General features: G+C 33.1%; 1 protein-coding gene and 1 long non-coding RNA gene across 3 annotated transcripts; both read right to left on the bottom strand.

The window, feature by feature from the left end:
- Window positions 1–849: 849 nt before the first annotated feature.
- Window positions 850–14,914, bottom strand: LOC126747738 (sphingomyelin phosphodiesterase-like). The gene is made up of 6 exons (XM_050456538.1): window positions 14,745–14,914; window positions 7,087–7,385; window positions 6,878–7,030; window positions 6,219–6,826; window positions 1,420–1,590; window positions 850–1,352 (listed from the first exon to the last, which is right to left on the bottom strand). Exons 1-6 carry the CDS (start codon window positions 14,857–14,859, stop codon window positions 878–880), a joined length of 1,821 nt encoding a protein of 606 aa, XP_050312495.1. The 5' UTR covers window positions 14,860–14,914; the 3' UTR covers window positions 850–877.
- Window positions 1,608–5,821, bottom strand: LOC126747742 (uncharacterized). 2 transcript variants are annotated; one of them, XR_007664367.1, is made up of 3 exons: window positions 3,323–5,821; window positions 2,804–2,977; window positions 1,608–2,281 (listed from the first exon to the last, which is right to left on the bottom strand). It is a non-coding gene; the product is annotated as an uncharacterized LOC126747742 (long non-coding RNA). The 2 variants fall into 2 exon arrangements; XR_007664366.1 differs by having other exon boundaries at window positions 2,804–3,844; window positions 4,367–5,821.
- Window positions 14,915–15,010: the final 96 nt, after the last annotated feature.

Raw genomic sequence — 15,010 nt, 5'->3', positions numbered from 1 at the left:
CTGAAAACAATTGAAAAATGGCCTCAACTGCCTGGAAGAAATGAAAAATTATTCCAGGAACTTGAGGCACTTAAAAGCAGCCTCCCATTGCCAAAAAACAATTGAAAAATCTCCTCAACTGCCTGGAAGAAATGAAAAATTATTCAAGGAATTGAAGAACCATCAGACACTACTTCATCTTCCAAGAAACAATTGAAAACTGACCTCAACTGCTTGGAAAAAAATAGAGCATCTCCCTCAATTTCCCCAAAGAATTGAACAATGACCTCAAAGTCATTTTCCACTATGACGTCACGAGCAAGTTCATCTTTTGTTTTTTTTTTTGAGGTTTTTTTATTGAGGGAAAACGAACATTAATTAATCTGCGAGGGCGTAACGCGTGATAAACCAAAAAGTTTCCGTTACTTTAGGGAAACTTCTCGCGAGAATACGCTCTCCGGTAAACTCCCGGAATAGTTCCCGGAGTTCCCTTTAACCCCTTCCCACGCCCCCCCCTGCCCAAAACTTCCAGAGAAATTTATTATATTTCCAGGTATTATAAATCGACTATAATTTACAATTTAACCATTAACTTGTCCGAGAAAGTTTCGTTTGTTCGCGGGTGTCACAATTAATGGATCGTTTTTAGTTGCGTGAAGTTTTTCTTTTGTTTTCCTCCCTCCAACCCCCCCCCACCCACCGGAAAATCTAATTAACGACCATCGTAATGGGGTGCATAATCGTAAAAGGGAAACAGTTGCAACTGTTTTACTGCTGCCCGAGTTAAATGGGACCATTACTCTTGTTAAATGCCATTTTCCTAATTGACTTTCCCGAGAATTAAGAATAGAAAAAAAAAAAACAACTGAATAGTGTGAGAAAACTGTATTTATTCTCCTCATGTGCTAAGGGATTCCGTCCTCGTGATGCTCTCCAATAATTCCTCACGACAGTCCTGGTTGCAACCGTCCCGCAAAGAGGCGTCTCCCTCCCTCACGTAAAACCTCCAATACTGATCGAACAAATGACGGTCCTCCCGCAACCTCTTGGCCAACATATCAAAGTTCTCCGGGAATAAATCGCTTAAATCGTAGGCCTCCTTTAGGGAGTAGAGTCTCTTCCAGAGCGGGGTCCTGTGGGAGTACAGATTCGCCTCGGTCAAGTTGAAACTGTACGTTTCAACATCCAGAACGTCAAAAGTAACTGGGTCTACGCTAATTATCTTGTAATTGGGGTTGTATTTGGTGTAGGGGGTCAGACTAGCCCCGTTAAACCCCACGTTAATGGGGCTCCCGTCGATTTTACTGTAAAACACCTTGAGACCGTCGGTGTGGGTGTGCCCGAAGAATTGCCCCTTGATTATGTGGGAAAACCTGCAATAAATTGACCCTTTCAGTAAAAGGGGGTGCATTGGGGGGCATATTATGCATGATGAAGTACCTGGTTATCAGGGAGTTGTAATTGACCTCCCAGGGCTCGATGCACTCCTTATCCCCCGGGAACACGTGAGCCACGATGTGGACGAATTGTCCGTGACTCTCTGCCTCGGTTAGTTCGGTTTTGAGGAACTCGAGTTGTTCCTTAAGAAAGTGAGTGTCGTACAACAGCCACCTGTGCATAAATTTAACTACTAAAACTCCTAACTAAAATACTAAAGAAGTTACAGGCAATTTTGTTAGAGGACAATTTTTTTTCCAACTGTCTGACTCCATTTTGGGCAATTGCTCAAACAGTAATTATTTCTCAAAAAATTTATAGAGACATAAAATGACCCTTTAACATTTCTCAATCCCTCACTATTTAAATCACTCTCCTAACTAAAATATTAAAAAAGTTACAGGCAATTTTGTTAGAGGACAATTTTTTTTCCAACTGTCTGACTCGATTTTGGGCAATTTCTCAAAAAGTAATTATTTCTCAAAAAATTTATAGAGACATAAACTGACCCTTAAGCCTCTCTCAATCCCTCACTATTTAAATCATCCTCCTAACTAAAATAATAAAAAAGTTACAGGCAATTTTGTTAGAGGACAATTTTTTTTCCAACTGTCCGACTCCATTTTGGGGGATTTCTCAAAAAGGAATTATTTCTCAAAAAAATTATAGAAACATAAAATGACCCTTTAACCTCTCTCAATCCCTCACTATTTAAATCACCCTCCTAACTAAAATATTAAAAAAGTTACAGGCAATTTTGTTAGAGGACAATTTTTTTTCCAACTGTCTGACTCGATTTTGGGCAATTTCTCAAAAAGTAATTATTTCTCAAAAAATTTGTAGAGACATAAAATGACCCTTTAACCTCTCTCAATCCCTCACTATTTAAATCACCCTCCTAACTAAAATAATAAAGAACCTACAGGTAATTTTGTTAGAGGACAATTTTTTTTCCAACTGTCTGACTCGATTTTGGGCAATTTCTCAAAAAGTAATTATTTCTCAAAAAATTTGTAGAGACATAAAATGACCCTTTAGCCTCTCTCAATCCCTCACTATTTAAATCACCCTCCTAACTAGAATAATAAAAAAGTTACAGGCAATTTTGTTAGAGGACAATTTTTTTACCAACTGTCTGACTCGATTTTGGGCAATTTCTCAAAAAGAAATTATTTCTCAAAAAATTTATAGAAACATAAAATGACCCTTTAACCCTTCTCAATCCCTCACTATTTAAATCACCCTCCTAACTAGAATAATAAAAAAGTTACAGGCAACTTTGTTAGAGGACAATTTTTTTTCCAACTGTCTGACTCGATTTTGGGCAATTTCTCAAAAAGTAATTATTTCTCAAAAAATTTATAAAGACATAAAATGATCCTTTAACCTTTCTCAATCCCTCACTATTTCAATCACCCTCCTAACTAAAATAGTAAAAAAGTTACAGGCAATTTTGTTAGAGGACAATTTTTTTTCCAACTGTCTGACTCGATTTTGGGCAATTTCTCAAAAAGTAATTATTTCTCAAAAAATTTATAGAGACATAAAATGACCCTTTAACCTTTCTCAATCCCTCCCTGTTTAAATCACCCTCCTAACTAAAATATTAAAAAAGTTACAGGCAATTTTGTTAGAGGACAATTTTTTTCCAACTGTCTGACTCGATTTTAGGCAATTTCTCAAAAAGTAATTATTTCTCAAAAAATTTATAGAGACAAAATGACCCTTTAACCTTTCTCAATCCCTCCCTGTTTAAATCACCCTCCTAACTAAAATATTAAAAAAGTTACAGGCAATTTTGTTAGAGGACAATTTTTTTTCCAACTGTCTGACTCCATTTTGGGGGATTTCTCAAAAAGTAATTATTTCTCAAAAAATTTATAGAAACATAAAATGACCCTTTAACCTCTCTCAATCCCTCACTATTTAAATCACCCTCCTAACTAAAATAATAAAAAAGTTACAGGCAATTTTGTTAGAGAACAATTTTTTTTCCAACTGTCTGACTCCATTTTGGGGGATTTCTCAAAAAGTCATTATTTCTCAAAAAATTTATAGAGACATAAAATGACCCTTTAACCTTTCTCAATCCCTCCCTGTTTAAATCACCCTCCTAACTAAAATAATAAAAAAGTTACAAGCAATTTTGTTAGAGGACAATTTTTATTCCAACTGTCTGACACGATTTTGGGCAATTTCTCAAAAAGTAATTATTTCTCAAAAAATTTATAGAGACATAAAATGACCCTTTAACCTCTCTCAATCCCTCACTATTTAAATCACCCTCCTAACTAAAATAATAAAAAAGTTACAGGCAATTTTGTTAGAGGACAATTTTTTTTTCGACTGTCTGACTCGATTTTGGGCAATTTCTCAAAAAGTAATTATTTCTCAAAAAATTTATAGAGACATAAAATGACCCTTTAACCTTTCTCAATCCCTCCCTGTTTAAATCACCCTCCTAACTAAAATATTAAAAAAGTTACAGGCAATTTTGTTAGAGGACAATTTTTTTTCCAACTGTCCGACTCCATTTTGGGGGATTTCTCAAAAAGGAATTATTTCTCAAAAAATTTATAGAGACATAAAATGACCCTTTAACCTTTCTCAATCCCTCCCTGTTTAAATCACCCTCCTAACTAAAATATTAAAAAAGTTACAGGCAATTTTGTTAGAGGACAATTTTTTTTCCAACTGTCTGACTCCATTTTGGGGGATTTCTCAAAAAGTAAATATTTCTCAAAAAATTTATAGAGACATAAAATGACCCTTTAGCCTTTCTCAATCCCTCACTATTTAAATCATCCTCCTAACTAAAATAATAAAAAAGTTACAAGCAATTTTGTTAGAGGACAATTTTTATTCCAACTGTCTGACACGATTTTGGGCAATTTCTCAAAAAGTAATTATTTCTCAAAAAATTTATAGAGACATAAAATGACCCTTTAACCTCTCTCAATCCCTCACTATTTAAATCACCCTCCTAACTAAAATAATAAAAAAGTTACAGGCAATTTTGTTAGAGGACAATTTTTTTTTCGACTGTCTGACTCGATTTTGGGCAATTTCTCAAAAAGTAATTATTTCTCAAAAAATTTATAGAGACATAAAATGACCCTTTAGCCTCTCTCAATCCCTCACTATTTAAATCACCCTCCTAACTAAAATAATAAAGAAGTTACAGGCAATTTTGTTAGAGGACAATTTTTTTTACAACTGTCTGACTCCATTTTGGGGGATTTCTCAAAAAGTAATTATTTCTCAAAAAATTTATAGAGACATAAAGTGATCCTTTAACCTTTCTCAATCCCTCACTATTTAAATCACCCTCCTAACTAAAATAATAAAGAACCTACAGGTAATTTTGTTAGAGGACAATTTTTTTTCCAACTGTCTGACTCGATTTTGGGCAATTTCTCAAAAAGTAATTATTTCTCAAAAAATTTGTAGAGACATAAAATGACCCTTTAACCTCTCTCAATCCCTCCCTATTTAAATCACCGTCCTAACTAAAATAATAAAAAAGTTACAGGCAATTTTGTTAGAGGACAATTTTTTTACCAACTGTCTGACTCGATTTTGGGCAATTTCTCAAAAAGTAATTATTTCTCAAAAAATTTATAGAGACATAAAATGACCCTTTAGCCTCTCTCAATCCCTCACTATTTAAATCACCCTCCTAACTAAAATAATAAAGAAGTTACAGGCAATTTTGTTAGAGGACAATTTTTTTTACAACTGTCTGACTCCATTTTGGGGGATTTCTCAAAAAGTAATTATTTCTCAAAAAATTTATAGAGTCATAAAATGACCCTTTAACCTCTCTCAATCCCTCCCTATTTAAATCACCCTCCTAACTAAAATAATAAAAAAGTTACAGGCAATTTTGTTAAAGAACAATTTTTTTTCCAACTGTCCGACTCGATTTCGAGCAATTTCTCAAAAAGTAATTATTTCTCAAAAAATTTATAGAGACATAAAATGACCCTTTAACCTTTCTCAATCCCTCACTATTTAATTCACCCTCCTAACTAAAATATTAAAAAAGTTACAGGCAATTTTGTTAGAGGACAATTTTTTTTCCAACTGTCTGACTCGATTTTGGGCAATTTCTCAAAAAGTAATTATTTCTCAAAAAATTTATAGAGACATAAAATGACCCTTTAGCCTCTCTCAATCCCTCACTATTTAAATCACCCTCCTAACTAAAATAATAAAGAAGTTACAGGCAATTTTGTTAGAGGACAATTTTTTTTACAACTGTCTGACTCCATTTTGGGGGATTTCTCAAAAAGTAATTATTTCTCAAAAAATTTATAGAGACATAAAGTGATCCTTTAACCTTTCTCAATCCCTCACTATTTAAATCACCCTCCTAACTAAAATAATAAAAAAGTTACAGGCAATTTTGTTAGAGGACAATTTTTTTTCCAACTGTCCGACTCGATTTCGGGCAATTTCTCAAAAAGTAATTATTTCTCAAAAAATGTATAGAGACATAAAATGACCCTTTAACCTTTCTTAATCCCTCACTATTTAAATCACCCTCCTAACTAAAACAATAAAAAAGTTACAGGCAATTTTGTTAGAGGACAATTTTTTTTCCAACTGTCTGACTCGATTTTCGGCAATTTCTCAAAAAGTAATTATTTTTAAAAAAATGTATAGAGACATAAAATGACCCTTTAACCTTTCTCAATCCCTCACTATTTGAATCACCCTCCTAACTAAAATAATAAAAAAGTTACAAGCAATTTTCTTTTTCTGACTCGATTTTGGGGGAACTCCCGGTCTATACTCACCAATTATATATATAACACACGTTATTATTCAATACAATGACCCGTAACTTGTGATTGGCCAGTACCGAGAAGTACCCCTGCCTCCTCACGTTCGCCACGGCCTCCTTGGGGATCCACCTGGACCACAGATCCCCATCGAGCTCGTAGAGCCACCGTTGCGTCAATCCCGGTTCGGTAACGTACGGCGGGGCGAAAATATTCAACGGTACCGACTCGTGGTTCCCTATGGCCGGCAGTACCGCCACGTTCGGAAACGATTCGGCCAATTGTCGGAAAACGTGAGCGATTTCCCGCGCGTTTTCCTCCTCGGACGCCCTCCAGATCGAGTGGTCGACGATGTCGCCGGTGAAGTAGATCAGGTCGATGTCCCGGTGGGTGTTGTTGATGTAGTTGAGGGTGTTCGCGTAGAACCAGGGGGGGATGTCGCAGTTGTAGTCGCCCCAGGGACCCGCGTCCCGCCCTTTAATCGGGTTCCCTAGGCCCCGTTTACAGCAAACCGGGTACCCGCAGTTCGAGATCCCGCCCACTTCGTAGTCGTGGGAAACGTGGAAGTCTGATAGGTGCAGTACTTTCAAGGGTCTAGTCAGGTCCCCCGGGGGGGATGGGGGCTGAAACAGTTGAATTCAAGCTTCGATAAAGGGTTAAAATGGGTTCAGCACCTTTGTGGGCAGGGTGGGGCCTCCCTCGGGCATCTCCAGTCTCCAGCTCAAAGAGGGATGGTGGATGTAGCAGTTCTCGTTTTGCAGCAGTACGGAGCAGGCGTACTCGGGCGTGAGGATTCGACTGTTTTTCACGATATATTCCAGAATCGGCTGGAAAATTGGGGACTTTAGGTGCACTTTACTCACTCACATCCCCCCTCATATACCTTATTCACCCTGACCACCTGCTGGCAAAAATCGTTAAGGGTCCAAGTGTTTAGCGAGATATACAGTTTACAGATGGCGGTACCGACCACCTCGATGGTGATCGCGTTACGTTGCAGGTTCCTTATAAGGGCCTGACAGGCCCCGCATATGATCCGGTCCTGGATGTTGTTCGTGAAGGTGCGGGTCTGTAGTTCCTGGGTGATCCCGGTCAGGTCCAGGAGGTCTTTGAATTTCGGTACTTCCATGGGGCGGTACCGGTGGATGCCGAGGTGGTTCGCGAACTGTTTTTCCAGGGTTTCTAGAAATGGTTTTTCGGGAGTTTTTGGGTGGTGAGGGGTTATAATATGAAGAGGTTGAGACTGTTTTTTTTTGTGGATTTTTAGTATTTTTTCAAGGAATCCTCATTTAAAAAAAAAAAAAAAATGAAACCTTTTTTTTTAGAGAATTTCCCTAAAATACATTTTCTGATTTTTTTTCTGGCGTTATTATCGAATTTAGAGAAAAGTGTTATAAAGCTTTTTTGTTGCTAATTTAATGCTCTATCTCACGGTAATTTTATTTTTTGATTTTTTTTTAATTTTAATTTTTCGAAATTTTTGAGGTCAAAATTTGGGTCGTTTTCAATGAATCGCCCATAACTTTCTTATTATGCGTTTTAGAGCAAAAAGGTATTCTAGCTTTTTTTTAGACACTCTTGCATAGAATCCAATGCAACAATAAAAACACCAATTTTTTTCATAGTTTCCGAGAAAATTGGAAAAATATGAAAATCGGTTTTTGTGAGTTTTCTCGAAAACGGTCATAAATAAAAAAATGAAATATTTTGCAAATGATAGCCCTCCTAAGGCCCAATAACTTCTGTTAACACAATTTTTCTCTTAGCCTTAAAGATTTCCTAAAAAAAAATAAAAACCGTTTTTTGGAGAATTTCCCTAGGGTATTCCCTGCAAAATTTGGGTCAAAAATCGATTTTTTTAAATTTGCATTTTTTGTTCAGAAAAGTTATTTTAAAGTATTCCAAGCCATCTATCACCCTAATCCCCCTATTACGCCGCATTTTTTTGAGTTTAGAGTCAATTTTTAAGTTTTTTTTGAGGAATTCAACTTTCAAAAATTTTTTGCGCCGTTATTATTCAGTTTAGAAAAAAATGTTATAAGGGTTTTTTGACGTCTATTTAACCCTCTACCTAACGGTAATTTTATTTTTTTAATTTTTCAAAATTTAAATTTTTCGAAATATTTGAGGTCAAAATTTGACCCATTTTCAGAAAATCCTCCATAACTCCCTAAGTATGCATTTTACGGCAAAAATGTATTCTAGCTTTTTTGTAGGCACCCTTACATAGAGTCTGATGCAAAAAGAAAAACATGAATTTTCCTCATAGTTTTAGAGAAAATTGGGAAAATATGAAAATAGGTTTTCTTGAAATTTCTCGAAAATGGCAATAGACAAAAATGTGAAATATTTTGCAAATGGTACAACTCTTTAAGCCCGATAACTTTTGTTAAAACAATTTTTCTCTCAGCCTCACAGATTTTCCAAAAAAAAATAAAAACCATTTTTTGGAGAATTTCCCTAGGGTGTACCCTGCAAATTTTGGGTCAAAAGTCGGTTTTTTTAAATTTGTATTTTTGGTTCTGGAAACTCACTTATAGCAATTCTAACACATTTTCACCCCTCAAAGCGTTTCCTTCTTAACAATTTTTTGAGTTATAGCCAATTTTTGAGGTATTTTTTGAGGAAATAATTTTTCAAAAATTTTTTGTGCTCTTCCTATGAAAGTTAGAAAAAAGTGTTATAAGGCTTTTTTGGTGCTAATTTAACCCTCCACCTTATGGAATTTTTTTTTTAATTTTTTTCAAAATTTTAATTTTTCGAAATTTTTGAGGTCAAAATTTGACCCATTTTCAAAAAATCCTCCATAACTCCCTTAGTATGCATTTTACGGAAAAAATGTATACTAGCTTTTTTGTAGGCACCCTTACATAGATCCCAACGCAATAAGAAAACTACCAATTTTTTTCACAGTTTTCAAGAAAATTGGGAAAATATGAAAATCGGTTTTTTGATTTTTTTTCGAAAACGATCATAGGTATAAGTATGAAATATTTTGCAAATGGTAGAACTCTTTAAGCCCGATAACTTTTGTTAAAACAATTTTTCTCTCAGCCTCACAGATTTTCCAAAAAAAAATAAAAACCATTTTTTGGAGAATTTCCCTAGGGTGTACCCTGCAAATTTTGGGTCAAAAGTCGGTTTTTTTAAATTTGCATTTTTGGTTCTGGAAACTCACTTATAGCAATTCTAACACATTTTCACCCCTCAGAGCGTTTCCTTCTTAACAATTTTTTGAGTTATAGCCAGTTTTTGAGGTATTTTTTAAGGAAATAATTTTTCAAAAATTTTTTGTGTCGTTATTATTCAGTTTAGAAAAAAATGTTATAAGGGTTTTTTGATGTCTATTTAACCCTCTACCTAACGGTAATTTTATTTTTTTAATTCTTCAAAATTTTAATTTTTCGAAATTTATGAGGTCAAAATTTGACCCATTTTCAAAAAATCCTCCATAACTCCCTTAGTATGCATTTTACGGAAAAAATGTATTCTAGCTTTTTTGTAGGCACCCTTACATAGAACCTAATGCAAAAAGAAAAACATGAATTTTCCTCATAGTTTTAGAGAAAATTGGGAAAATATGAAATATGGTTTTCTTCAATTTTCTCGAAAATGGCAATAGATGAAAATGTGAAATATTTTGCAAATGGTAGAACTCCTTAAGCCCGATAACTTTTGTTAAAACAATTTTTCTCTCAGCCTCAAAGATTTCCTAAAAAAAATTAAAAACCGTTTTTTGGAGAATTTCCCTGGGGTACACCCTGCAAATTTTGACACAAAAATCGATTTTTTTAAATTTGCATTTTTGGTTTTGGAAACTTACCTACAGCAATTCTAACACATTTCCCCCTCTTAAAGCATAACCTACTTAAAAAGTTTTTGAGTTATAGCCAATTTTTGAGGTATTTTTGAGGAAATAATTTTTCAAAAATTTTTTGTGTCGTTAATATCCAGTTTAGAAAAAAATGTTATTAAGATTTTTTGACACTTATTTAACCCTCTACTTTACGGTAATTTTATTTTTTAAATTTTTCGAAATTTTTGAGGTCAAAATTTGACCCATTTTCAAAAAATCCTCCATAACTCCCTTAGTATGCATTTTACGGAAAAAATGTATTTTAGCTTTTTTGTAAGCACCCTTACATAGATCCCAACGCAATAAGAAAACTACTAATTTTCCTCATAGTTTCCGAGAAAATTGGGAAAATACAAAAATCAGTTTTTTGAATTTTTTTCGAAAACGATCATAGGTATAAATATCAAAATTTTTGCAAATGATAGAACTCCTTAAGCCCGATAACTTTTATTAAAACAATTTTTCTCTCAGCCTCAAAGATTTAAAAAAAAAAAATAAAAACCCTTTTTTGGAGAATTTCCCTAGGGTGTACCCTGTAAATTTTGGGTCAAAAATCGATTTTTTTAAATTTGCATTTTTTGTTCAGGAAAGTTATTTTACAGTATTCTAAGCCATTTTTCACCCTTAAGCCACTAAATACGCCGATTTTTTTTGAGTTTAGAGTCAATTTTTGAGGAAATAAATTTTCAAAAATTTTTTGCGCTGTTATTATTAATTTTAGAAAAAAATGTTATAAGGGTTTTTTGATACCTATTTAACCCTCTACCTCACGGTAATTTTATTTTTTTAATTTTTCAAAATTTTAATTTTTCGAAATTTTTGAGGTCAAAATTTGACCCATTTTCAAAAAATCCCCCATAATTTCCTTAGTATGCATTTTACGGAAAAAATGTATTCTAGCTTTTTTGTAGGCACCCTTACATAGATCCCAACGCAATAAGAAAACTACAAATTTTTTTCACAGTTTTCAAGAAAATTGGGAAAATATGAAAATCGGTTTTTTGATTTTTTTTCGAAAACGATCATAGGTATAAGTATGAAATATTTTGCAAATGGTAGAACTCTTTAAGCCCGATAACTTTTGTTAAAACAATTTTTCTCTCAGCCTCACAGATTTTCCAAAAAAAAATAAAAACCATTTTTTGGAGAATTTCCCTAGGGTGTACCCTGCAAATTTTGGGTCAAAAGTCGGTTTTTTTAAATTTGCATTTTTGGTTCTGGAAACTCACTTATAGCAATTCTAACACATTTTCACCCCTCAGAGCGTTTCCTTCTTAACAATTTTTTGAGTTATAGCCAGTTTTTGAGGTATTTTTTAAGGAAATAATTTTTCAAAAATTTTTTGTGTCGTTATTATTCAGTTTAGAAAAAAATGTTATAAGGGTTTTTTGATGTCTATTTAACCCTCTACCTAACGGTAATTTTATTTTTTTAATTCTTCAAAATTTTAATTTTTCGAAATTTATGAGGTCAAAATTTGACCCATTTTCAAAAAATCCTCCATAACTCCCTTAGTATGCATTTTACGGAAAAAATGTATTCTAGCTTTTTTGTAGGCACCCTTACATAGAACCTAATGCAAAAAGAAAAACATGAATTTTCCTCATAGTTTTAGAGAAAATTGGGAAAATATGAAATATGGTTTTCTTCAATTTTCTCGAAAATGGCAATAGATGAAAATGTGAAATATTTTGCAAATGGTAGAACTCCTTAAGCCCGATAACTTTTGTTAAAACAATTTTTCTCTCAGCCTCAAAGATTTCCTAAAAAAAATTAAAAACCGTTTTTTGGAGAATTTCCCTGGGGTACACCCTGCAAATTTTGACACAAAAATCGATTTTTTTAAATTTGCATTTTTGGTTTTGGAAACTTACCTACAGCAATTCTAACACATTTCCCCCTCTTAAAGCATAACCTACTTAAAAAGTTTTTGAGTTATAGCCAATTTTTGAGGTATTTTTGAGGAAATAATTTTTCAAAAATTTTTTGTGTCGTTAATATCCAGTTTAGAAAAAAATGTTATTAAGATTTTTTGACACTTATTTAACCCTCTACTTTACGGTAATTTTATTTTTTAAATTTTTCGAAATTTTTGAGGTCAAAATTTGACCCATTTTCAAAAAATCCTCCATAACTCCCTTAGTATGCATTTTACGGAAAAAATGTATTTTAGCTTTTTTGTAAGCACCCTTACATAGATCCCAACGCAATAAGAAAACTACTAATTTTCCTCATAGTTTCCGAGAAAATTGGGAAAATACAAAAATCAGTTTTTTGAATTTTTTTCGAAAACGATCATAGGTATAAATATCAAAATTTTTGCAAATGATAGAACTCCTTAAGCCCGATAACTTTTATTAAAACAATTTTTCTCTCAGCCTCAAAGATTTAAAAAAAAAAAATAAAAACCCTTTTTTGGAGAATTTCCCTAGGGTGTACCCTGTAAATTTTGGGTCAAAAATCGATTTTTTTAAATTTGCATTTTTTGTTCAGGAAAGTTATTTTACAGTATTCTAAGCCATTTTTCACCCTTAAGCCACTAAATACGCCGATTTTTTTTGAGTTTAGAGTCAATTTTTGAGGAAATAAATTTTCAAAAATTTTTTGCGCTGTTATTATTAATTTTAGAAAAAAATGTTATAAGGGTTTTTTGATACCTATTTAACCCTCTACCTCACGGTAATTTTATTTTTTTAATTTTTCAAAATTTTAATTTTTCGAAATTTTTGAGGTCAAAATTTGACCCATTTTCAAAAAATCCCCCATAATTTCCTTAGTATGCATTTTACGGAAAAAATGTATTCTAGCTTTTTTGTAGGCACCCTTACATAGATCCCAACGCAATAAGAAAACTACAAATTTTTTTCACAGTTTTCAAGAAAATTGGGAAAATATGAAAATCGGTTTTTTTAATTTTTTTCGAAAACGATCATAGGTATAAGTATGAAATATTTTGCAAATGGTAGAACTCTTTAAGCCCGATAACTTTTGTTAAAACAATTTTTCTCTCAGCCTCAAAGATTTTTCAAAAAAAAATAAAAACCCTTTTTTGGAGAATTTCCCTGGGTTTTTTGGGTCAAATTTTGACCCAAAAATCGATTTTTTTAAATTTGCATTTTTGATTCTGAGAACTCACTTATAGCAATTCTAACACATTTTCACCCCTCAAAGCGTTTCCTTCTTGACAATTTTTTGAGTTATAGCCAATTTTTGAGGTATTTTTTGAGGAAATAATTTTTCAAAAATTTTTTGCGCCGTTATTATTCAGTTTAGAAAAAAATGTTATAAGGGTTTTTTGATACCTATTTAACCCTCTACCTAACGGTAATTTTATTTTTTTAATTTTTCAAAATTTAAATTTTTCGAAATTTTTGAGGTCAAAATTTGACCCATTTTCAGAAAATCCTCCATAACTCCCTTAGTATGCATTTTACGGCAAAAATGTATTCTAGCTTTTTTGTAGGCACCCTTACATAGAACCTAATGCAAAAAGAAAAACATGAATTTTCCTCATAGTTTCAGAGAAAATTGGGAAAATATGAAAATAGGTTTTCTTCAATTTTCTCGAAAATGGCAATAGATAAAAATATGAAATATTTTGCAAATGATAAAACTCTTTAAGCCATATAACTTTTGTTAAAACAATTTTTCTCTCAGCCTCAAAGATTTTTAAAAAAAAAATAAAATCCCTTTTTCGGAGAATTTCCCTGGGGTGTACCCTGCAAATTTTGGGTCAAAAATCGATTTTTTTAAATTTGCATTTTTGATTCTGGAAACTTACCTACAGCAATTCTAACACATTTCCCCCTCTTAAAGCATTACCTGCTTAAAAAGTTTTTGAGTTATAGCCAATTTTTGAGGTTATTTTTTGAGGAAATAATTTTTCAAAATTTTTTTGTGTCGTTATTATCCAGTTTAGAAAAAAATGTTATTAAGATTTTTTGATGCTTATTTAACCCTCTACCTTACTGTAATTTTATTTTTTGAATTTTTCCAAAATTTAAGTTTGTCAAAATTTGGGTCGTTTTCAAAAAATCCTCCCTAGCTCCCTTAGTATTGAATTTAGAGCAAAAAGGTGTTCTAGCATTATTTTGGGCACCCATATATAGAACCCAATGCCAAAAGAAAAACACCAATTTTCCTCATAATTTCAGAGAAAATTGGGAAAATATGAAAACCAGTTTTCCCAAATTTTCTCGAAAACGGCCATAAATACAAAAGTGAAATATTTTGCAAATAATAGCCCTTCTTAGGCTCAATAACTTTTATTAAAACACTTTTTTTCTCAGCCTCAAAGTTTTCCCAAAAAAAAATAAAAACCTTTTTAAGACAATTTCCCTTAGGATACACCCCTGCAGATTTGATCCCATAACCCATATTTTCCATAATTTCTTTTTAAAAAGCATTTTCAATGCAAGAAACTTATTTTCCTCTCATAAAACAATTGCCACTCAACCGATTTCCATTTTTACTGAAAATCCTATGGACCTTCGATTCAAAAAATGACGTAAAAGTGGGCGTGGCTCCGAGACTGGTTATGCCTCAATTAATCGAATTTCTTTAAGATTTCTTCTGCTACCGCCGTGTATCACATTAATCCGAGCGTGGCGTGAAAGGCAACGACCATGCTACGACCCGCAAACTATTACTTACGTAACAACAAAAACGTTCAAATTTCCACTTACTGAGTTGCTCATCGAAGGTGCTGCGGTGGAGATCTTCATCACCACCATCATCTTCTCCTCCTGCCCCGACACAAAAACAGACAACGAGAAGCGACAGAAGAGTTTCGACCCTCATCGGTTGATGGTTGCTCGACTTCTAGACCGTTGTTCTCAAGGCTCCCGTGCGATTGTCTTTTATTATAATTTATTACGAATAGATAACTTGCTCTAATTAATTCTTATAAATGGGGTAATTTGCATATCATCGAAAGAAAAAAAAACACACC

This window comes from Anthonomus grandis, chromosome 19 (genome assembly GCF_022605725.1).
Source record: "Anthonomus grandis grandis chromosome 19, icAntGran1.3, whole genome shotgun sequence".
Classification (NCBI taxonomy): domain Eukaryota; kingdom Metazoa; phylum Arthropoda; class Insecta; order Coleoptera; family Curculionidae; genus Anthonomus; species Anthonomus grandis.
Note: the sequence above shows the minus strand (reverse complement) of the source record. Positions and strands in the feature narration are given on the sequence as shown.

Excerpts from the sequence above, each read along its gene's own strand:
- LOC126747738 (XM_050456538.1), bottom strand. The coding sequence starts at position 14,859 with ATGAGGGTCGAAACTCTTCTGTCGCTTCTCGTTGTCTGTTTTTGTGTC. Across the intron at positions 6,827-6,877 it reads GCCCCACCCTGCCCACAAAG|CCCCCATCCCCCCCGGGGGA; the intron begins GTGCTGAACCCA and ends CAACTGTTTCAG. Across the intron at positions 1,353-1,419 it reads TACAACTCCCTGATAACCAG|GTTTTCCCACATAATCAAGG; the intron begins GTACTTCATCAT and ends AATTTATTGCAG.